The sequence below is a fragment of the Anabrus simplex genome, chromosome 1, assembly GCF_040414725.1.
Source record: "Anabrus simplex isolate iqAnaSimp1 chromosome 1, ASM4041472v1, whole genome shotgun sequence".
NCBI classification, from domain to species: Eukaryota; Metazoa; Arthropoda; class Insecta; order Orthoptera; family Tettigoniidae; genus Anabrus; species Anabrus simplex.
The window spans coordinates 245,049,733-245,073,679 of record NC_090265.1 but is presented as its reverse complement, the minus strand read 5'-3'; the positions used below and the strand labels follow the sequence as shown (position 1 = coordinate 245,073,679).

The following is a 23,947-nucleotide window of genomic DNA, read 5'->3' as shown; positions in this document are numbered from 1 at the left end:
CAAAACGTAATTATCAGTTTTAATTCTCCAGTTAATTCTGTTTAGGACTATGAGCCTCTACTTAATTACATAATATTCCAACTAATATCAACTTATCTTTGAATCCCATTCAGTGAAATAAAGTGGGAGATTCAGGGTGAATTCCTGCGTTCTCTGCATTACCAAGAAAATAAGAGCCCCATCAGGTCCAGCAATTCGGAATGACTTCAAGAACAAGCAATTTAACATTATGCACCATATTGGATGCTTCTTGATGTATCAGTTTAACCGGGCGGGCGGGGGGGTGGTTTCCTGCGTGTAATTAGGTGATCTCATTGTATCGTTTTAGAATAACTATAGTGTATTTTCCATTGTTAGTGAAGGTACTCCACAACTGTACCTGGCAAGCAAATTATTACTCTAGGTTTCACCAGACAGTGAGTCAAAGATAGTCCGTGGGAAAGGGTTAAATGTCGCAGTGAACACATCTTTCCTCTACAAGGTATTCCACTTAAGATTTCCAACATATTACATTCTTATCATGCTATAAAAGTAATGGCCAACCTGGGGAGACTGGAAGCTGTGAAAGCCACCTACTTGAAAAGAGCATTACGGCTACACAGAACAGTTCGGACACGATTAGTGTACAAACTGGTAGACACGGACTTTTTCATAAGGGAGATAATGATAAGCAATAATCTAGAATCCACCCCAGCATATGAAGCCCACATCGAACAAAAGACAGCAAAAGCTTGCAGCAATAGATCCAGACTTCTATGAAACTCCAGCAATGAACACAGATGTATGGAAAGAGTCCAACTTTGAACTTTGACACGTCTTCACGCGGACTGCAGCGCACGGCTTTCACCACAGAATTTGTCACCAACGAGGTTACCATCATGCTTCAACCCAGTGTTCCTGTACGCTTTGCGGCTAGTATTGCCCTCAGTACCACTTGATCGATTGTAAGGAGAGGATAAATTCCCTGAATTTCTATGCAAACGATGATAACTTTCAAGGGACCTTATAACCATTATTTGTTAAAAGTACACAGTGTGTTTAATAAATCTATATAAAAAAGTAATGTCAGTCTTACTGAATTTCTACCATTAAGGTGATGTCTCTGAATAAGACTAATTTTATAACTTACCTTTCGTTAGCATTCTACAATTACTTTTACTTGGTGCATAAGGTAAACAGTACACGATCGACACTCGTATCTGATGATGCATTACGATGGTAAATAATTGCCTAAAAATTCAGGGAAGTTGCAAAACAAGAAGTACAAAAGGATTTCTGAATAACTCCAGTACATTAGCTCTTATTGTTATGGACAGTTATTCTTAAAAGAAAATAATCTCAACTTTACATTCAGGTACACAGCAGGAAAATATTTTAGTGGCTTCATGATACCATATTGCCATTTCTGTGGCCATACTTCTACAAAGTCAAGTTTTACACCACCAGTGCATCTCGTCTTAATGACTTGTTCACATCTTCAGTAATAATAATAATAATAATAATAATAATAATAATAATAATAATAATAATAATAATAATCACAACCTATTTATATTTTATATACATATATACACTGACATGTCTCTACCTCTTTTAAGGCAAATGATATAGGTCTACAGACATACCATGACACAAACATAACTATACGGTACTAAAAAAGTTTATTTTACAAGCACTTAACTATTCAAATAAAAATGTCTTAAATACAATTCCTTAAAACCACCACTTGAATTTCTTTTATCTAAATAATTTAGAAAAATTAATTTTGATCTAAGACAAGAGTCATGGACTTTCCTCCATTAAGCAAGCGAACAAGTGTCCATGACATCTTTTCTTTAGCTTCTTCAAGAGGAGTCTTACCACTAGCATTTTTTAGATTTAACATAGGTCCATGTTTAAGGAGAATCTCTACAAGCCTAGTACTACCAGCATAACATGCATAATGAAGAGCTGTGTTTCCACGCAAGTCTTGAATATCAAGATCGCATTCCCCAGACTGAAGTAGTAACTGTACCACTTGCACTCGCTGATTCTGACAAGCAAGATGTAAAGGTGTTGTTCCCTTAGAACGTGTACAAACATTTGAACGAGCTCCAGCATCCAGCAGAAGTCTAGCAATGTCTGTGCGGCCATGCATTGCTGCCACATGTAAAGGGGTGAAGCCCTCAAGATTGCAAACATTCACATTAAGAACTTCTCTTTTCTCATTATTTTCTTCGTCACTATCTTCCACACTATTCTGTGGTTTACATTTATCACAAACACACAGAGGATGGCATTGAATCCTACCTTCCTGTGATGAGTCAATTAGATTCACATCAGCCACAACAGGACCATCCAAGCCAAGATAATAGCATGCTAAGTGAATGTCACCATGTGCTATAGCTCTTAAAAGCTTCTCCACTAATTTCATTTGTCCTGTTGTCTGAGGACGAACCCCAATCTCTACAGAACCATCCTTTGCCAAACTGCTATTTGAAGATGCAGAAGTGTTGGATTCCTCAGAAAAGTCCAGGGGTGGTTTTGTTACGGCTGCAATATCCTGACTTTTCAAATAAACATCATAACCTCTACCACACGAGCCATTTAAAAGAATTGAAGAAGGAACCGTTTTGAGAGCTTTTACCAACAATCGAGAAATGTGAAGACTATGAGCACAGTCCATTGGTGTTACATGGCGTTTGTTTTCCACAGCTGGATATGCTCCGTATTCCAGCAATATTTGCACAATACCTTCATACCCCCAACGAGATGCACGATGCAATGGAGTATCACCACTGGAATTTGCAAAATTAATATCCATTTGTATGCCTACGTGTTCAGCAAAATACAATAATGCCTTAACACAACCTTCATGGCCATTATTAGCAGCAAAATGCAAAGGTGTATTCCCTTCATTATCCAAAACATGGATAGTAGCACCTGAATGTAACAAAAGCAACAGAGCATTCTGGTGCCCCTTTGCTGCAGCATAGTGCAGAGGAGTTGCACCACGATAATCAGTAGCATCAACATTAGACCCATAACTTATAAGAACATCAACCATTACAGGGTGACCATACATGCACGAGATGTGTAAAGCAGTGAAACCATGATCATCACATGAATTTATAGTAGGAGTTGTATCACACATACTTCTTGAAAGAACACTTTCACATTTATCACATGAACACAGTGGATGACAAAGCGTAGGGGGAATGGTTGAATTGCAATCATTACTCGATGCCAATGGCTTTTCACCTACAGTACTGTTTAACCTCTTTTCAAGAATAGCTTTCACTATCTCCACATTGCATAAACGTACCTGTTCAAAAAAATACATAACACCAGTTATCCCATCAGCCTGTACTTCAGGAACATCCTCCTTCATTAAAAACACTGTACTTTCACTCATAAATTCACTATCATTCATTATGTGAGCCTCAGGATCAGACGGTCCAAGAAGAATACCAGATTTAATATGTTCAATGGCTGCTTCAAGGGAAGTAACAAGAAAACTATCTTCATCAACTTGGCACGTAGATGACACAGAAAAATGGAACTGCTTCATGTAATTCAAATGGGCAATCCAATTTGGAAGACCTGCTTTTATAACTAAGAAAACTATCATAGGAAGGAGATCATCTGCGGCAATTGCGTTGCTCAAGCCATTATGTGTTCCACTGCCATCAATAGAGTTTTGTTTAGAAATAGAGGCAACCATTCTTCTCAAACAACCAATTTTTCCAAGAACTGTACCATAACCATCAACTCTAGCCAACTCTTGCTTTGCCCAGGGAACTGTCTCATATAAGTCAGCACGGACACCTAAGTCACGAAGCTGGACATCAGAAAGATTTCTTATTATCTTGTTGAGTTGAGCATCATCGTAGGCTGTACAACCCGTTATACCTTTAATAAGTTTTTTGTAAATGATATGATGCATATAAGTTTCAACAGATAACTTCACGTTTTCAAGTAAATGTTTGTTCTTGCTAGCTCTGTCACGTAACCGAGCATCCCGTAAGGCTGTTTGCAGACACTTAGTGTATAGCTTTCCTACAAGATCTTTCTGAACACCCAATGGTTCAATCTCGAGATTATCATTAGTCTCCAAGAACTCCTGGATTATTTCATCCATTTTCTCCAATACTTCCCTCCCACCACTTTCTGACCACAACAAATCTATACATTCTCGAAGAGTATGTAATGTTACATAACAAGCAGCATCGCCTGCAACAGGACCAACATTTAATTGCTGTTCAAGTGGATTTTCTATGCACAATACCTTATATCGTACGTCATCCGTGTAATATGTTTCCTCAAACAGGATATGGGTACTATAAGGTGCCGATATATCCTGTTCCTCAACAGTGATAACTCTATTGCAAATACGCACTTCTCTATCATTAAGAGTTCTGAAGTGGCTTTCGGGAAGTTCATCACTGGGAATTAAAATGTGACTAAAGAAGTCTTCATGTGTCAATGCATATTTCGGCACAGAACCCAAGCGTGGAATGCAAATAACCCAACCTTCAACGGTAGCCTTCTGAAACAGTTCTGCATGATCCGACTGGAGTACTTGAAAGAACGGGTTCTCGTTCAAATCTTCATCGTAATTCTCCATCGTAAATACAGAACGCTGAAAATACTGCTGCAGCGTTTTATGCAACACATAATAAGTTAATCCCGCAACAAACCTACAAACTGCACACACTAAACAAATCACATTCCTATTTCATAATAAAATTATCCTTGAATTCAAATCATGCCCTTGGGCATCAGAGCCAACCACTTGTTCAGAGTTGCACTGTGTTAACAGTCGAACAACAAACTAAGACAAGGAAACAACGACCGCGAGGATTAACCTTTTGAAACCCAATCAGAATAACTGTACCTACCTGTATTTGGCCTCTGCAGTATTGACGTCTGCCGTTAGGAAATATGACAGACATGTTAGTAAACTAGATTACACGTCTTCGAATTGTACCTAATACGACAACAAGTGACAAATCGCACAAGAAGTCACCGACTTCCCTCGATTTTTTACGCAGTTCCCGCCATTTACTCCATCCAAAGAAACCTAACAAACAAAAAATTCATAACATAGCTACCGATGCTACTCTCGCCAATATATATAAATATTTATAAATGATAAAATTTAGAAGCACTAACTGTTAGATTTTCTTCACCAAAAGTATGAAAATACTAAAACCAACGTCCATTTACACAGATGAACCAAACCTAAAAAGCATTTACGAGAACAACATTAAACAATTAACAAGTACAATAAAAGAAATGAGTGTGACGTTCAAGAAGAATGAACACTTAAGGAATTGTTTCTTTATTGAATAAAACTCCTTTCCCCAACTCAAACATCAATCCCTGAGCACTTTGTTCAATCACGCACGTCGTTTTCGATTAGTGCTTTGAAACGAAGCGGATGAGGGGAAAGAATTTCTTTTACTTGGGGAGAGGGCAACAGAAGCCGCTCCCACTACGTGGCGATCAACATCAACACAAACTATAATGACAACGACATGCTGTTCCTTCGATGAAGAGAAAAGACAGCACAGAGGGATCGGAAAAATAATAATCAAGTAAGTATTGTTGCCGGTCCCCGGGCTATTTTTTGTATCGGGGGCCCCCGAAAGCCGCACCCACCGCGAGGCAATCGGCAATAATCTACATTGCCACCGACATACTATTGATTCTAAGGAGAAAGAGATAGCAGGGAGGAGAGGGAAATGATACTCCAGGAGTATCGGCCAGTTTGCACGTCAGACGCGTTACCAGGCAGACTTTGTATTGGTTACGTGGTGTTAAGGCGTGGTATTAAGGGTCAGGACAAAACCATATTGCAGAAAATAAAGAGCCTACATGTAAAACCTGACCAGTTGTGTATAGCACATGCAAGGATGTGATTCAGGAAAGGTCCAGGTGATAGTGTTAGTTGAAAACAGGTGGCATGTACAAGTCATAAATCATATTCTCTCCAGTCCAGTTATTATGGGGATCAGTCCTGGGCACTGCCGTGACTAGCGCGGGTCTTCCCGGTTGCCGAGCCATGCGCCAATAGAAAATAATGCCTGCCACACTGCTGAGTCACCTTGGGGTCCCGCCTAACCACTCTCCGATCCCAGAGAATGGGGACAAGCACTCCAAGGCGTGGACCTCCTTGATGGGGGTGGGACATGAAGCCAGGTCTCCTTCTCTGCCCTTGCCATGACCCGGTAAATAGTGCAATTACGATGGGAGGTCGGTGGACACCCACGCGGTTGGTGCACACCAGCACCTCTTTAAGTCCTGAGCAGGCCCTGCAGTAGTGATCACCCCTACAACGGTTACACCCACTAGGAGCCCACACATATCCAGACGGTGGCACCATCTCAAACAGCGGAAAACTGCAAGAGATATTTGTTGGGACGTACAGATCTCACCGGACTGCCGCTACCCGCTGAAATTCTCTCCTGATTGTCTCCTCGGTTGACTGCTTTCCTGGGAGCAGTCCTGGGCTGCGCCTTGGTGGCCCTGTCTTGGTGAGCCAACGTCTTCTTCATCCTGGTATGGGGGCAGCCTCTGCTTCTTGGCGGTGGAGGTCTCTTCTCGGCAGGTGGAAGGCCTTGTCCTGGTGGCCAACCTCCCGCCATTGTGACAGTGAGGCAGCGCGTGGCGCTGCTAGCGGTCGCGCTGATGTGCCGAGTTCCCCTTGTTCGTATATGGCCGTGGCGTCAAACGGTGCCGACGCCTGGTTGCGTCCCTTGTCCTGTGGGGCGCACATCGATGTCTGCACGTTACAGACGCGCAGGCAGGCCGGACCTGGATAGCAGCGTCCAAACGCCAGGGGGCGTCCTCCTCTATTGCTGTACTGACGTCCATCATCTGGAGCGCTTTCCTTGAATGGCCCAGGTGATATGCCCATCCTGGTTGGCCCCTGTTCTACGTCTACTTCACAGCAGTGGGCCTCGGGAACTCGCCAGAGTCCACTTAGCGAAACCGATTCGCTCGGCCTGGATCGCACAGCCGCGGTGCCAGAAGATGACACGCTCCACCTCCGTGATGACATCCTTGATCTGCGGCATGCCCGAGAGGGGTAAAGTCGATATTAAACGCCCTATTACTCAGCCATCTATCGTTCCTAGCCACCTGGGAGGTGGCTGTACTGGTCACATGCTTCCAGAGGTAGGTAACGCTCACCCCTGGTGCGTCGTCCCTCCCTGGTAGCCGAATAACCTGGAACAGAAGCCCCTTTGCGATGTTGTCCAGCCGCTCCTGTGTATGATCACTGATGATTAGGTCTCCGCGGAGGAAGCCAGTCGATGTGCTGGGTAGAGAATACCTATTCCCTTTGGCAAGGAGGTGGCGCTTCATGTGCAGGACCATGTTTTGCTCTGCGACTGCGTTTTTCCCCGGCTTGTGTTACACGAGGCAAGTCTCGTCCTTCGGGGTTTCACTGCTCTCTTGGAACACGAAACCAACAGGGGGGGGGTCACACCCAACCGTGTAGGCGTCCCATTCCGTCTCGTTCTCCGCCGATGTCATTCTGGTCGTCCAGAAATAAATCTCCTGAAAGAGAATGAACACTGAGAAGTGCTGCAAGACAATTCTCTAGCGTGTACTTAAAATTACATAACTGTAGACAACGCTCCTTCGGAAGAGTACTAACAAATGCAAGTTACCTTGCTAGTATTTGGAAAGTAGAGATAGCTTGGCGATGACTGTAACACGGCGGAAAGCACGTACGTCTTTCCGTTCTGACTGCCGAACTCATCCACTCCGGGCTATTTTTATCGCGGGGGAGGGCCTAGCCTGTCCCTCCGCTCGGCAATCGTCGCTAATCTACACTGCCTCAGACATACTATTAGTTCTAAAACGAAAGATATACCGGAAAGGGGTAGGGAATTATACTACAGGAGTATCTCCCCTGTCCCCATGTTAGACATGCTACCAGGCATGTATGTGTTGGTAAGGTGGTGTTGAGTTAGGGTATCAAGGGTCAGGGAAAAAACACATATGCGGAGAAAGAAGGAGCCTACATGTAAAACCTGACTGTATTATGATATCATATGCAAGGATGTGGTTTCTGGATAGGTCCAGATGATCGCGTTAATTCAGAAAAGGTATCATGCACAAGTCATGAGCCATATTCTCTCCAGTTCAGTTATTCGGAGGATCAGTCTTTCTGGGCACTGCCGTGACTAGCGGGGGCCTCGCTGGTTGCGGAGCCATGAACCAATAACCATTAGGACCTGTCGCACCACTCGGCTTCCTTTGGGGACCCTCGTACCCAGTTTCCGATCCCAGAGAATGAGGCCAAGCCCGCCGAGGTAGGGGACCCCCTGGATGGGGGTGAGACATGAGTCCGGGCTTCCTTCCTTCCTTCCTACTATGAGAGCCCGGGTGGCTCCCCGAGCAGAAGGCGCACACTGGCGCCTTCTTAAGTGCTGTGAAGGCCCTGTATTGGTGATCACCCCCACAACAGTTGCACCTCACTAGGAGCCCACATCTATCCAGTCGGTGGCCCCACCTCAAGCATCGGAAATACTGCAAGAGCTGCCGAGGGGACGTACAGGTCTCACCTGACTGCCGCTACCCACTGAGGTCCTCTCCTCGGTTGAATGCTGTCCCGGATTGTAGCTGGAAGTCCTTATCCTGGTGAGCCGGCGTTGTCAACTTCCTCCTGGTCCGGGGGCGGCGTCTTCTTCCCGGTGGTGAAGTTCTCTTCTCGGCAGGAGAAGAGGCCTCCCCCGGGTCAGGGTTTCGCTCATCCCGGCCTGGTGACCCTGGGACAGCGGGTGGTTCCACTGTAGAGCCGGATTCTCACTCCGCTTGGCTGGCAGTGGTGGCGTCGATTATTGCTGACACCCGATTACGTTCCCTGTCCTGTGGGGCACACATCGATATCTGCATCTTGACAGACAGGCTGGCAGGCCGGGCCTGGGCAGCAGTCTCCAAACGTCAGGGGTCGTCGTCCTCCACTGCTGTGCTGCCGTCCGCCGTCTGGGGCCCTTTCCTGGATTTCGCCCGGGTGATAGGCCCTTCTTGGTTGGCTTCGGTCTGCGTCCACTCCACCGTAGTGGGCCTCGGGACCTCGGTCTGCTTCAACCTGGCAGAGCTGAGCAGCACAGTTGCTGGGCCCGGGAGCGGTGCGCTCCACATCCTTGCTGGCGTCCTTGGTCTCCGACTGGTTGGCTTGGAATAAGTCAATATTAAACGCCTTATGCCTTTGCCTCCTCGGCGTCTGAGTGGTGGCTTCGGTGGTCTAGGTCTCGGCCCTTCAGATGAGGCCGCCGGAATTCGTTCCTGGCACGCCGTCCCTCGCTGGTAGTTTGACGACATGAAACAGAGTAGAAAGCTCCTGCTCCACGTCACGTATCCGCTCCTAGTCGTGATGCCTGAAGTTGAGGCCTCCTGATAGGAAGCTCTCGACAGACATCCTGTACCAGACTAAGCCCTGTTAAGAAAATATGGGGCGCCCCAGCCTGTAGTAATGTTCCCAAATGTTAACAAAAACTAGTTTTATACTCACCGTTACAGTGCATTATCATGTTTTCATCTTCTTCACAGCCAATCATGAATATACTGCAGTGTTCTTGTTAGAATAATGAAACACTTGTACGGAATGACAAACTTTGTAATGTTCATTTTATTTTCCCACACACTTAGTTTCACGGCAGTGGTAAAAAGCACTGGCTACGCAAATGTTCTGTCTACTTGAAATGAGAAGAGAAAAGTACAAATAAAAAAAACCTGTAGTGATTTAGTAGCGTTACGAATATGAAAGTTTATTTTCGTAATGCGATTCCTAGCATACACATTCATTCAGCCAAAACATATCTCTCACTTGACAAAATAATCCATTATTTTTATAAAAATGGACAAAAAACTACGCTTAAACCTGATTAATAGTTTAAATTACTTGATTTAAATAATATGTTCTTAAACATCAGAATCGGGTAAAAGAAGTTGAATTCTTCTAAAAGCTTCTCTAGAAAATCGTGTAAGTACATTTTAATAAACTTTTGTTTGTCCTCTGCCATTCTTTCACGGTGCATAGCCCACAAAAAGTCGATCGTATGTCATTGTTGATTAAAGCCAAGATTTCACCCTACGAAGCGTGCTGAAAATCCTTTCCGCTGTTCATTTTGTCGCGGGCAGGAAAATACAAACTTCTAAAACAACACCTACGCTCGGGTAAAAATCCTCACCTTCGCATTTACTTGCCGATAACGCTGTCCGTTCGTTACGAAGGTTTAATCCGCAGTTATATACCATATACTTTGAGGATATATTCCGACGAATGACTGACAACCTCTTCTCTTATCAATCGTTACTTCAGATTTTACAAGATTATATTAATTTGCATCATCCCATGATAGCAACCCCCCCCCCCTCAAACTTATAGGCGCCCTCCGAAAGTTAAATGGTGGGACGAGGAATGCCATTTATTGGTACAAACTCGTAAATTTTGTTCCACCAATATAGGCAACACTCCACACCTCACAATTATTTCCGGCTCAAACATCATATAGCATACACTAGAAAATTTTGCACAAAAAAACGTCGTTTAGCTTAGCGAGAGTTCATCTCTTCCCTTACTCGTCAAGTTTCTATCACAACTTTGTGGAATGCTATCCGGGCGTTAACAAGAGTTACGCAACATTCCCCTTCCATGACAATTCTACAACAGGCGTTATCAGATTTTCTTGTCCGTGAGACTCCAGATTATATAGTATCTCATTATGTCCCCTTACAGGACCCGCATGATACACGTTTTTCCGTGTTATTACAGCCGTGCGACCACCTGGAATTAGAAGCGGTTATTCAATCTTGTTCGAATTCATCTCCCGGTCCTGATAATGTTTTGTATCAGATGCTTCAATTACTACCGCTTAGAGCTAAGAAAGTATTATTAGAGATGTATAATGACATATTTTGAACTTTTATTACGGCTCCTACGTGGAATGAATTTTTTCTTATTCCTATTCTTAAAAATAGGCAATTACCCTCTGAAGCGAACAATTACCGCGGTATAATGTTAGGTTCTTGAATCCGCAAAGTCTTTTTAAAGATTTTACTTCGGAGGATTGTATGGGCATTAGAGTATTATAGTCTAACGCCGCAATATCAATATGCCTTTTTCAAGGGACGAAGTTCATATGATGCGTTTAATATGTTTGTCATCGACTTGTTACTAGTTCGTCACAGGAAACACAGCACGAGTGCCATTTTTCTAGATATCCAACGGGCCTGCCACCCTGTACCACTGAATATCCTATGGGATAAACATTCATCACTTAAAATACCTGTGGGGATTATTACCATTCTTAGACTCCTACTTATATATCGAACATTGTACTTTAAAACATCACAATATGCAATACTGCCACGTCAGGTGAGTACAGGTTTGCCTCAGGGAGATATCCTGAGCGGCATTCTTTGTGCTATATTGATGAAGGATTTTGAAACAGTCATCCTCCACTGTGCTCGTGCACAGGCGTTCGCAGGTGTTTTTTGGTTTATTATACTCACGAGAATTTACAGATTTGTAGACAGCATATCATATACACGCTTAGAGAGGCCATGGCATGGTGGGATGCTAATAGACTTCGTCTTTCTATCGCCAAATGTCGAGCGATGATCTTCACACCACACCGTACCTCTGATCGCTCACCGATTTCTTTTGATGTGTATGAAATCCCCATCGTTAGTCAACATAAATATCTAGGATTATTTATAGATCCTAAGCTTACATGGAAGCAGCATTTTATCTACTTACGCTCGAAAAGTAATCTTTATATACAGATACTATAATCTGTCACCCGTAGACACTGGGGAGCTGAACCGTGTGTGGCAATATCACTGTACAAGTCCACTATAAGTTCGATCCTGGACTATGGAGCATATATCTTTGACTTGGCAGCGAGTACGAATTTGAATACTCTTAACATATGTCAGGAAGGGAAAAGGTAGGAAAGGGAAAGGTAGAGTAGAGGATAGGAAAAGACAGGTGGAACAGGGTCATGGGAAGGAGAAAAGGGAGGAGGAAGTAGCTTCTGCAGCTATCAGGAAAGATAGGGCTGACCAGGAGGGGAGGGGATCAAATGAGGTGGGTAGGGTTGAGGCTCTGGTCGTGGGGGATTCCATCGTTAGACACGTGGGGAAAGTGTGTGGAGGAAAGGGAACCAGGGTAGAATGTTATCCAGGAATTAGGCTGAGGCAGATGTTGAGGAAAGTAGAAGAGAGGGAGGAGGCGAAGGAGAAGGTGGTAGTGTTTCACGTTGGTACCAACAACGTAAGGCAAGCTGATATAAGTACCAACATAGTTGGAGATGTGTGGGATCTGGTAAATGCAGCACGGGTGAAGTTTAAGAAATCGGAGATTGTTATTAGTGGAATACTGTGTAGGAGGGATACTGACTGGAGGGTGATTGGGGATTTAAATGAGACTATGGAGTGGGTATGTGGGAAACTGGGAGTGAAATTTCTAGATCCTAATGAGTGGGTAGGAGATAGGGATCTGCGCTCGGATGGCCTTCATTCAAACCGCAGTGGTACGTATAAGTTAGGAAATTTGTTTGGAAGGGTAATAGGGAGGTACATTCAGGGAAACGGGATGGCCTAGGGAGCGGTGATAAGGGAACAGGGAACTGGAAATCAAGTAGGGATGACATAAAATTGGTAGTGTTGAACTGTAGAAGTATTGTAAAGAAAGGAATAGAATTAAGTAATTTAATAGATATATATTTACCAGATATTGTAATAGGAGTTGAATCATGGCTGAGAAATGATATAATGGATGCAGAAATTTTCTCACGGCACTGGAGTGTGTGTCGTAGAGATAGGATAGGAAAGGAGGGAGGGGGAGTTTTCATTCTGGTGAAAGAAGAATTTGTAAGCTACGAAAAAGTTAAAGATGAGACACATGAAATTCTAGGTGTAAGGCTCATTTCTAAAGATAATAGGCAACTTGATATATTTGGAGTGTACAGATCGGGAAAGGGTAGCACTGATGCGGATTCGGAATTATTTGATAGGATAGTCAGCTATGTGGGAAACGACATGGAAAAAAATGTGATTGTGGCAGGAGATCTGAATTTGCCAGATGTCAATTGGGAAGGAAATGCGAACGACAGGAAGCATGACCAACAAATGGCAAATAAGTTAATATGGGAAGGACAGCTGATTCAGAAAGTGATGGAACCAACCAGAGGGAAAAATATTTTGGATGTGGTGCTGATAAAACCAGATGAGCTCTATAGGGAAACTGAAGTAATAGATGGTATTAGTGATCATGAAGCTGTTTTTGTGGTAGTTAAAAATAAATGTGATAGAAAGGAAGGTCTTAAAAGTAGGACTGTTAGGCAGTACCATGTGGCTGATAAAGCAGGTATGAGGCAGTTTCTAAAAAGTAACTATGATCGGTGGAAAACGGTAAATAAAAATGTAAACAGACTCTGGGATGGGTTTAAAGAAATTGTTGAGGAATGCGAAAACAGGTTTGTACCTTTAAGGGTGGTAAGGAATGGTAAAGACCCACCTTATTATAATAGAGAAATAAAGAGACTAAGAAGGAGGTGCAGACTGGAAAGAAATAGAGTTAGAAATGGCTGTGGAAGTAAGGAGAAATTGAAGGAACTTACTAGAAAATTGAATCTAGCAAAGAAGGCAGCTAAGGATAACATGATGGCAAGCATAATTGGCAGTCATACAAATTTTAGTGAAAAATGGAAGGGTATGTATAGGTATTTTAAGGCAGAAACAGGTTCCAAGAAGGACATTCCAGGAATACTTAATGAACAAGGGGAGTGTGTATGTGAGGATCTTCAAAAGGCAGAAGTATTCAGTCAGCAGTATGTAAAGATTGTTGGTTACAAGGATAATGTCGAGATAGAGGAAGAGACTAAGGCCAAAGAAGTAATAAAATTTACATATGATAACGACATTTACAATAAGATACAAAAGTTGAAAACTAGAAAAGCGGCTGGAATTGATCAGATTTCTGGGGATATACTAAAGACAATGGGTTGGGATATAGTACCATATCTGAAGTACTTATTTGATTATTGTTTGGCCGAAGGAGCTATACCAGATGAATGGAGAGTTGCTATAGTAGCCCCTGTGTATAAAGGAAAGGGTGATATACATAAAGCTGAAAATTACAGGCCAGTAATTTTGACATGCATTGTATGTAAGCTTTGGGAAGGCATTCTATCTGATTATATTAGACATGTTTGTGAAATTAATAACTGGTTCGATAGAAGGCAATTCGGTTTTAGGAAAGGTTATTCCACTGAAGCTCAACTTGTAGGATTCCAGCAAGATATAGCAGATATCTTGGATTCTGGAGGTCAAATGGACTGTATCACGATTGACCTGTCTAAAGCATTTGATAGGGTGGATCATGGGAGACTACTGGCAAAAATGAGTGCAATTGGACTAGACAAAAGAGTGACTGAATGGGTTGCTATATTTCTAGAAAATAGATCTCAGATAGTTAGAGTAGGTGAAGCTTTGTCTGACCCTGTAATAGTTGAGAGGGGAGTTCCTCAGGGCAGTGTTATCGGACCTTTATGTTTTCTTATATATATAAATGATATGAGTAAAGGAGTGGAATCGGATGTAAGGCTTTTTGCGGATGATGTTATTCTCTATAGAGTGATAAATAAGTTACAAGATTGTGAGCAACTGCAACGAGACCTCGAAAATATTGTGAGATGGACAGCAGGCAATGGTATGTTGATAAACGGGGCTAGAAGTCAGGTTGTGAGTTTCACAAATAGGAAACGTCCTCTCAGTTTTAATTACTGCGTTGATGGGGTGAAAGTTCCTTTTGGGGATCATTGTAAGTATCTAGGTGTTAATATAAGGAAAGATCTTCACTGGGGTAATCACATAAATGGGATTGTAAATAAAGGGTACCGATCTCTGCACATGGTTATGAGGGTGTTTAGGGGTTGTAGTAAGGATGTAAAGGAGAGTGCATTTAAGTCTCTGGTAAGACCCCAACTACAGTATGGTTCCAGTGTATGGGACCCTCACCAGGATTACCTGATTCAAGAACTGGAAAAAATCCAAAGAAAAGCAGCTCGATTTGTTCTTGGTGATTTCCGACAAAAGAGTAGCGTTAAAAAATGTTGCAATGTTTGGGTTGGGAAGAATTGAGAGAAAGAAGAAGAGCTGCTCGACTAAGTGGTATGTTCCGAGCTGTCAGCGGAGAGATGGCGTGGAATGACATTAGTAGACGAATAGGTTTGAATGGCGTCTATAAAAGTGGGAAAGATCACAATATGAAGATAAAGTTGGAATTCAAGAAGACAAACTGGGGCAAATATTCATTTATAGGAAGGGGAGTTAGGGATTGGAATAACTTACTAAGGGAGATGTTCAATAAATTTCCAATTTCCTTGAAATCATTTCGGAAAAGGCTAGGAAAGCAACAGATAGGGAATCTGCCACCTGGGCGACTGCCCTAAATGCAGATCAGTATTGATTGATTGATTGATTGATATAAACCACTGCGCACATGTATAGGAGCTCTGAAATCAACACCTACTAATGCACTTTTGGTGGAATCCTGCAAACCTCCCTTACATGTTCGTAGAAAAATACTTTCTATGCAATATTTACTTTTAAATATTTCTCTTACGAGGAATCCTTTAATCCCGAAATTGCAGCTCCTCCATGAGTATTATTCCATACGGCGTCAAGGTTTGCGAAGACTGCCTGCTTTATATCATGCCATCGATGTTTTCAAACCATTCCAAGGTACATTACTGCAAAGTGTAACTTTAATTCCCTACACTTTACCGTATTCTGTTCTCCATTATTGGCCACCGATAGTCTGGCCTAGCCCCAGTAGCTATACTGCTGTCATTCGTGCACAGGAGCCAGATCAGTTGCCCACTGAATGGTTGAAACTTTCCGGTACCTCTCCAAGCACAGATGTATACACAGATGGTGCCAAGAATACCACTGGAGTTCGAGCCGCTTTCTGTATACCTTCAATAAATGTCAAGAAACAATGCGGTTTACCTAGTGCTTGTTCGATCTTTACCGCGGAATTATTCGCTACCCAACAAGCTTTACTCTTTGTTCAGCGGCATGTCTATAAGCGAGTTACGATTTATACGGATGCACTGAGCGCGTTGCAGTCCCTGACCTCCTATGCTCTATCTTATAACTGGTATGTATATAACGTTAAAAGTCTTCTTTATATGCTTGATAATTCCGGTATTTATATACACTGACTGACAGAGGAAATGCAACACCAAGAAGGAGTGGTCAGAACTTTATGCCAATTGCAGGGTAGACTGACGTCACTGAGGTATGCTCATGATGTGAAATGCGCCGCTGTGCTGCGCACGTAGCGAACGATAAATGGGACACGGCGTTGGCGAATGGCCCACTTCGTACCGTGATTTCTCAGCCGACAGTCATTGTAGAACTTGTTGTCGTGTGCCACAGGACACGTGTATAGCTAAGAATGCCAGGCCGCCGTCAACGGAGGCATTTCCAGCAGACAGACGACTTTACGAGGGGTATGGTGATCGGGCTGAGAAGGGCAGGTTGGTCGCTTCGTCAAATCGCAGCCGATACCCATAGGGATGTGTCCACGGTGCAGCGCCTGTGGCGAAGATGGTTGGCGCAGGGACATGTAGCACGCGCGAGGGGTCCAGGCGCAGCCCGAGTGACGTCAGCAAGCAAGGATCGGCGCATCCACCGCCAAGCGGTGGCAGCCCCGCACGCCACGTCAACCGCCATTCTTCAGCATGTGCAAGACACCCTGGCTGTTCCAATATCGACCAGAACAATTTCCCGTCGATTGGTTGAAGGAGGCCTGCACTCCCGGCGACCGCTCAGAAGACTACCATTGACTCCACAGCATAGACGTGCACGCCTGTCATGGTGCCGGGCTAGAGCGACTTGGATGAGGGAATGGCGGAACGTCGTGTTCTCCGATGAGTCACGCTTCTGTTCTGTCAGTGATAGTCACCGCAGACGAGTGTGGCGTCGGCGTGGAGAAAGGTCAAATCCGGCAGTAACTGTGGAGCGCCCTACCGCTAGACAACGCGGCATCATGGTTGGGGCGCTATTGCGTATGATTCCACGTCACCTTTAGTGCGTATTCAAGGCACGTTAAATGCCAACCGCTACGTGCAGCATGTGCTGCGGCCGGTGGCACTCCCGTACCTTCAGGGGCTGCCCAATGCTCTGTTTCAGCAGGATAATGCCCGCCCACACACTGCTCGCATCTCCCAACAGGCTCTACGAGGTGTACAGATGCTTCCGTGGCCAGCGTACTCTCCGGATCTCTCACCAATCGAACACGTGTGGGATCTCATTGGACGCCGTTTGCAAACTCTGCCCCAGCCTCGTACGGACGACCAACTGTGGCAAATGGTTGACAGAGAATGGAGAACCATCCCTCAGGACACCATCCGCACTCTTATTGACTCTGTACCTGGACGTGTTTCTGCGTGCATCGCCGCTCGCGGTGGTCCTACATCCTACTGAGTCGATGCCGTGCGCATTGTGTAACCTGCATATCGGTTTGAAATAAACATCAATTATTCGTCCGTGCCGTCTCTGTTTTTTTTCCCAACTTTCATCCCTTTCGAACCACTTCTCCTTGGTGTTGCATTGTCACTATCAGTCAGTGTAATATTAGTCTGGTTGCCCGGACATATGATTATTTTGGGTAATGAACAAGCGCATTTCCTCGCAAAACAAGCTTCTCTCCTCCCTGTTCCGGTTTCTAATAATATCGTGCCTTCGTCAGATTATGTAGCTGTAATTAAACACACTGCGCGTAATGAATGGCAAGATGAATGGCGACAGCCTGCACAAGTCAAAGGTATTTTGTTATGAACATCTATCCCGGTAAAACTATGGTATATGAGAGGATCATATTCAGAAGACATATTACTAACATCATTAGGTTGCGTTTTAACCATACCCTTACGCCCCAGTATAAATTTCGGTTCCTTTTAACGCAGGAGCGGAACTATTCTTGTGATGCTAGTGATGGAGATGCGAATCATCTACTTTTTCAGTGTCTTCTATATGTAAATCCGCGTAGGAAGCTTATTAGTAGTATCATGCGACTTAAGCAGGTTTTTCCAACAACCAGTGTTTCTTGTTTGCTATGTAATCCTTCTGCTAAGATCATCAAAGTTCTAAATACGTTTCTAGATGATGCAAATATTGCATTATAAGTCTCTATGTGGTGTACGGTGGATCGTATTCAGATACTACTGATTCCATTGGGGTGATTCATCATATTTTGGGAGTATTCAGCGATAGTGGTTTAGTGGAATATAGTGGTGTGCTTCCTCTCAAAATGATGACTTGTTATGGCCTAAGGTGTTCGCTTGCATTAGTGTTATTCAGCAATTAAAGGATTGTAGAATGTGTGAAATTACCTCGGTAAAAGCCCATAACTCATCACCAACAACAACAATTATGAGCTTCGCGACTCTATATGAAGGGTGGAAATGCTTCAGTATCTAAGTGCCAAAAGTGAAATTTTCAGGAAGCAAAGAAAACTGCACGTTTTTGTGAGAAATGAATATTTATTTGTAATTAAACACAAATGAACTCTTTTCGTGATTATAAACATGTTAACAAAGGTTTTTTAATTATCTTCAAAAATAAAATAGATATGTGGCTTTTTGAGCGGAAAGATCTAAGTACAAATAGTTTTGACACAGCTAATATAAATAGATCTAAGTGCCACGAGAGTACATTGACTTTATTGAGCTAACAGCTGGTGGAAAAAATCCTTGTTATTTTCATCCACGTAATCAACAATGATGAAAAGATATTTTTGCTTGTTTGGTGCCAACGGATCTGTAGCTGGAAGTTTCTCTAATTCCACAGCTTCAACCTCTTGCCTTTCTTCAGTACATGAAAATGCTCCCAGTCACACAGATCGGAAAAGGTTGTTTTGCACGACACAATACCAGGCTGTTTTTTGCTTATATTAAGCAAAGAAACCTGAGTGATACCAAGTTATTTGGATCAATGCACTCAGAAGCCTTTTTCTCAAAGCTCCTTGTTGGCTCAGGTCAAGTTGGTGATTTCTTCAAAGAGCTGCGTTTTCATATTGACAATATCTCTGCAAGTGTACCGGTACTTACACTTGCATAATACCTACAAACAAAACAAAAATAAAATATATACATAAACCTGCTAGAATTAGTACACGAGCACTGTAAGCAAGGTATAGGCAAGGAATGTAGGCTTAAAGGCAGAAGTAGACCTATGTTTTGCGGTAGAACAGGATACAATTACGACTGTTTCTCGGCAATTTTATATTAAGAGATGACGATGTAGGCTTACGGAAATACATGTGTGTTATGAATTTACTTCTACTGTAAAAGAAAACAATAGAACTAACCTATAAAGGCGGCGGTTGCTTCGTGGCAATTTCCCGCCTGTTCTGCTTCTTCTGTATGAGGTAAGGCTTTCTACTTAATCTTACTTTTTGCTGTTTTGTTCTGAATATAAATTTCTCAACAATACCTAAAACAAAATATATACATAAACCTGCTAGAATTAATACACGAGCACTGTAAGCAAGGTATAGGCAGTAGCGTAGCCAGGATTTCAGTTTGGGGGGGCCCATTCTTCCAGAATTTTATTTTGATAGGTGTCCAAACTTCCATAGTTTAGGTGGTGTAGAATATCGAAAAAGGAAATGGGTGTCCTTGGATCCAAGTAAGAGTGGTGGATTCGTGCGGATTCCGGAAGCTAATAGTAATTTTCTTCTTCTTCTTCTTCTTCTTCCCCCGCTTTTCCCACATCTGTGGGGTCGCGGGTGCGAACTGTGTCGCACATGTGGATTTGGCCCTGTTTTACGGCCGGATGTTCTTCCCAACGCCAACCCTATATAGAGGGATGTAATCAGTGTTGTGTGTTTCTTTGGTGGTTGGTAGTGTAGTATGTTGTCTGAATATGTTGTGACAAACACCTAATCCCTAGCCAGAAGAATTAATCAGACGCGATTAAAATCCCCGACCCAGTCAGGAATCGAACCCGGGACCGTCTGAACCGAAGGCCTCAACACTGATCATTCAGTCAATGAGTCGGACTCCGTAAGCTAATATTAATGTACGTTATATATAAAATGCTCAATAAAAGTACATTCGTTAAAACTCCTGAGGTGTCTGGACTTCTTGGACGACAACACCCCCGTCTCCCGGCTACCTCTGTTACTCCCATCCCAACATAACTGCAACATTTCATATATTCCGAGTACAAGTGAAATGAATGCAAGAATAAACAGTTTGAGTAAGGATGCAATATTCTGGTTTAGAGTAAATACGGTAATGTTCTTATAATAATGGTCATGTGATAAGCAATAAAGAAGTGACATTTTATACAAATAATGCGGCAAAAATATACACACACACGCGTCGAATACAGGTTTCTCGTCCTTCTTGTCCATGGCTAGATGATGAAGGCAAGAGAATGATGGCCCCCCGTGACTCGTTATTTCGACATTATAAACAAACCCTAGATGGCACCGACTTCGAATCTAACCGCATCTTAAGAAATTGCACAAAGCAGTTAATAAAAAATTTAAAAAATGTATATATTTTCGGAATTTAGCTAACAACTTAAATTCTAATCGCGCACGGGCCAGCTTAGAGCTCTGGGAATAGGAAAACATCAACAGAGACAGACAACTCCTGACATTCCACTTGACAAACTGAACGATTACTTTAGTAGAATAAATAATCGACCTATCCAAATTAACTTTTCCGACTCACCGCCCTCTCCAGCCAATCCACCATTCACATCTCACAGTGTCACAGAAAATCAGGTTAAAAGGCTTTGTACTCGATTAAATCAAAGACTACAGGTGTAGATGATATTCCTATTACTTTTATACATAACAGTATGTGTGCTATCTCGCCTATACTGACGCACATACTGAACTACTGTTTACTAAACGGAACTTTCCCTACTGTCTGGAAAACAGCCAATATTATATCGGTACCTAAGAGTTTAGACCCACAATCACTCTCTGACTATCGCCCTATGTCCGTACTCCCTGCGCTTTCTAAAAACTTTGAACGTTTAGTATACGAGGAAGTTCTGGAATACCTAAATAAAAATGCCCTTTTGTACCCATTACAATCTGGATTTGAGAAGGGTCACAGTACCGCGACAGCAATTTTGAAGGTTACTGAAGACATTAGAAACGCTATGGACAAACGTCTGCTCACTGTACGTATCCTTCTTGACTTCAGTAGTGCCTTTGACACTATAGTAATTCCGACTATGATAAAGAAAATGGAACTGCTAAATTTCGACCTGGCTGTGGTTAAGATTTTTAGTTCTTATTTGAGTAATGACAGTGTACTGTATATGCACAACGAAGCTCTCTTATACTAAACTGCAAAAAAACTCAGACAATTATAATTGGATCACGAAAATTATCGAGTTGCTCAAACAATGTCGCAATCCCGCCTATCCTACTGAATTATCCCCTACAGTAAAACGGTTTAAAATCCCGGCGTAATGATGAATGAAGCAGTTGATTGGTCTGATCACAAGAAACAAATACGTAAAAAAGATTTTTGGAGTTCTTCACCCTCTTAAACGGCAGAGGGGTGTATTTCCATTTGAGCTACAGGCCAAACGAATACAGACTCTCATTCTCCCTACTCTTGATTATTGTGACGTTGTTTTAGTTGACATGACGAGAGAAGAAACACTTAAACTTCAACGAGCACTGAATTCCTGCCTGCGATTTATTTACAATATCAGGTACGATGTTCATAACACCCCATACTATCAGGCTGCCTCATGGCTGATGTCTGATAAACGTCGGCAGCTACACACTTTAAAGATGGTGATCAGAGTGGTAGCTGAAAGTCAGCCAATGTATATTTTTTCTAAATTCATCTCTTTATCATCATTTCACAACTAAAATACACGTTCTAGATTCATTCTTTCTATTTCACTGCACCGCACAAATAACATTAATAGATAATTTGTGGTGACTGTTGCCAGATTATGTAATTCCCTGCCAGTTCAGGTCAGAGAAACTAGCTTTTTTAAATCACGATTTAAGGTCACCTGCCGAGACTACCTGCTGAGGACAGCTGACTGAATGGTTGAAGTATGAATGTGTGCGTTCCTGAGGATTAGCCATTTTTAAGAGTTTTTAATATTAATTAGTTCTAATATTAATTTAGTAAGTAATTTATTTAAATTTATTTTCAATTCTATTAATGTATGTAGTTTTAACTATTTTAAGTATCTCCGTATTTTATTTAAGATTCTGATAAGGATGTGGTTAAGTGTACGAGAGGGCCTGGAGCCCTAACTTCGCCACTGTACTGAAGGCACTAATAAACAAACAAACAAACAAACAAACAAACAAACAAACAAACAAACAAACAAACAAACAAACAAACAAACAAACAAACAAACAAACAAATATATAATGTAAAGCGTATGGGTATAGATATTTTGTTAGTTGGTAAAGAAAAATACGCGTTACAACATATGCTATGTAGGGTTTACCTTGTCCTATTAGTTTCCAACGCGGTTAGGGCCACGCAGCTGTGTCTTGCATCCGGGAGATAGTGGATTCGAACCCCACTGTCGGCAGCCCTGAAAATGTTTTCCCGTGGTTTCCAATTTTCACACCAAACAAATGCTGGATCTGTACCTTAATTAAGGCCACGGCCGCTTCCTTCCCACTCCTAAGCCTTTCCTCTCTCACCGTCGCCATAAGACCTATCTGTGTCGGTGCGACGTAAAGTAAATTGTTAATTACTTTCCTCGCAAGCCTGGGATACAGAATATAGTAGTATAAAGTTAGAGTTTTGTGACGCTAATATTCGTATATATCATTTTTATTAACGTGTCAGAAACCAACGACACTGAGCTGTTGTCATTTCAATACCGTTTTAAGGGTTACCGATCCAAGCCGGGATTTGAACGTGCGAACTCGGACTCAGAAGGACAGAGACACAACCTACTGAGCCACATGAAAAGAAGGCGTTTGTGATTATTGTTATAAATAGATGCAGTTAGTATTTTTACAAAGGTTTTATGAGGAACATTTATTAAGGCGCACGTTTTCTTACTGTCCTAAATGCACGAGGCCGGACAGAAGAACTAGCTGGAAGCTAAGGAGCCTTGTAGGGGTGTCGCTTCCTTCTCTGTTCACTTTTCCAAACCAAACTTCATGACGTAACAGCCCCGAAGCGCCATCGCCTACCAAGCGACGGCTGTTAAGCCCGGAGGCCTGCAGATTAAGAGGTGTCGTGTGGTCAGCACGACGAATCCTCTACACCGTTATTCTTGGCTTTCTAGACCGGGGCCACCATCTCACCGTCAGATAGCTGCTCAATTATAAACACTTGGGCTGAGTGTATCTCGAACCAGCCCTCAGATCCAGGTAAAAGTCCTTGACCTGGCCGGGAATCGAACCCGGGGCCTCCGGTAAGAGGCATGCACGCTACTCTTACACCGTGGGGCCGGCTGGTTACTTTTTGTTCTCCTTATTGTCGAATTTGACTTAAGGCATCCTGCATTCGATTCCCGGCACTGACAGAGTTAAGAAAGGCATGGGATGGGGGAGGATACAACCTAGTTTTGGGGTGCAGTAGAGTTTTCCTTGAGTCTCCCGTAATCGAAATATCTATGGCCTGGAAGGTAGTCACCTTCACGGAGTGTAGTACCAAAATGGGTCCTTTTTTAAGAAGACAAATTAAATAAAGATTCTACTTCCTCACAAACGAAGAACGATATTATCAATTTTACGAACAGTTTCAATAATGCAGCCGCTGTATGTACAGAAGCTATGATTGTACATGGTAACAATCAAAACCAACAATATCTACTGAAGATCCGTCACCGCACTCGGTAGGACTGGCTTTCTTTTTATATCCACCGGGCGAGTTGGTCGTGCGGTTAGGGGCACACAGCTGTGTGCTTGCAT

At 42.8% G+C, this 23,947-nt stretch overlaps 1 protein-coding gene across 1 annotated transcript in view; it reads right to left on the bottom strand.

Annotated features, from left to right (window-relative positions):
• The window catches only part of LOC136886345 (uncharacterized), a 109,452-nt gene extending 104,949 nt beyond the window's left edge, over positions 1 to 4,503 (bottom strand). The window contains exon 1 of the mRNA XM_068231040.1: positions 3,305 to 4,503. Coding sequence (XP_068087141.1) covers positions 3,305 to 4,120 — 816 coding nt within the window. The 5' untranslated portion in view covers positions 4,121 to 4,503. The remainder of the gene's footprint in view (positions 1 to 3,304) is intronic.
• Positions 4,504 to 23,947: the final 19,444 nt, after the last annotated feature.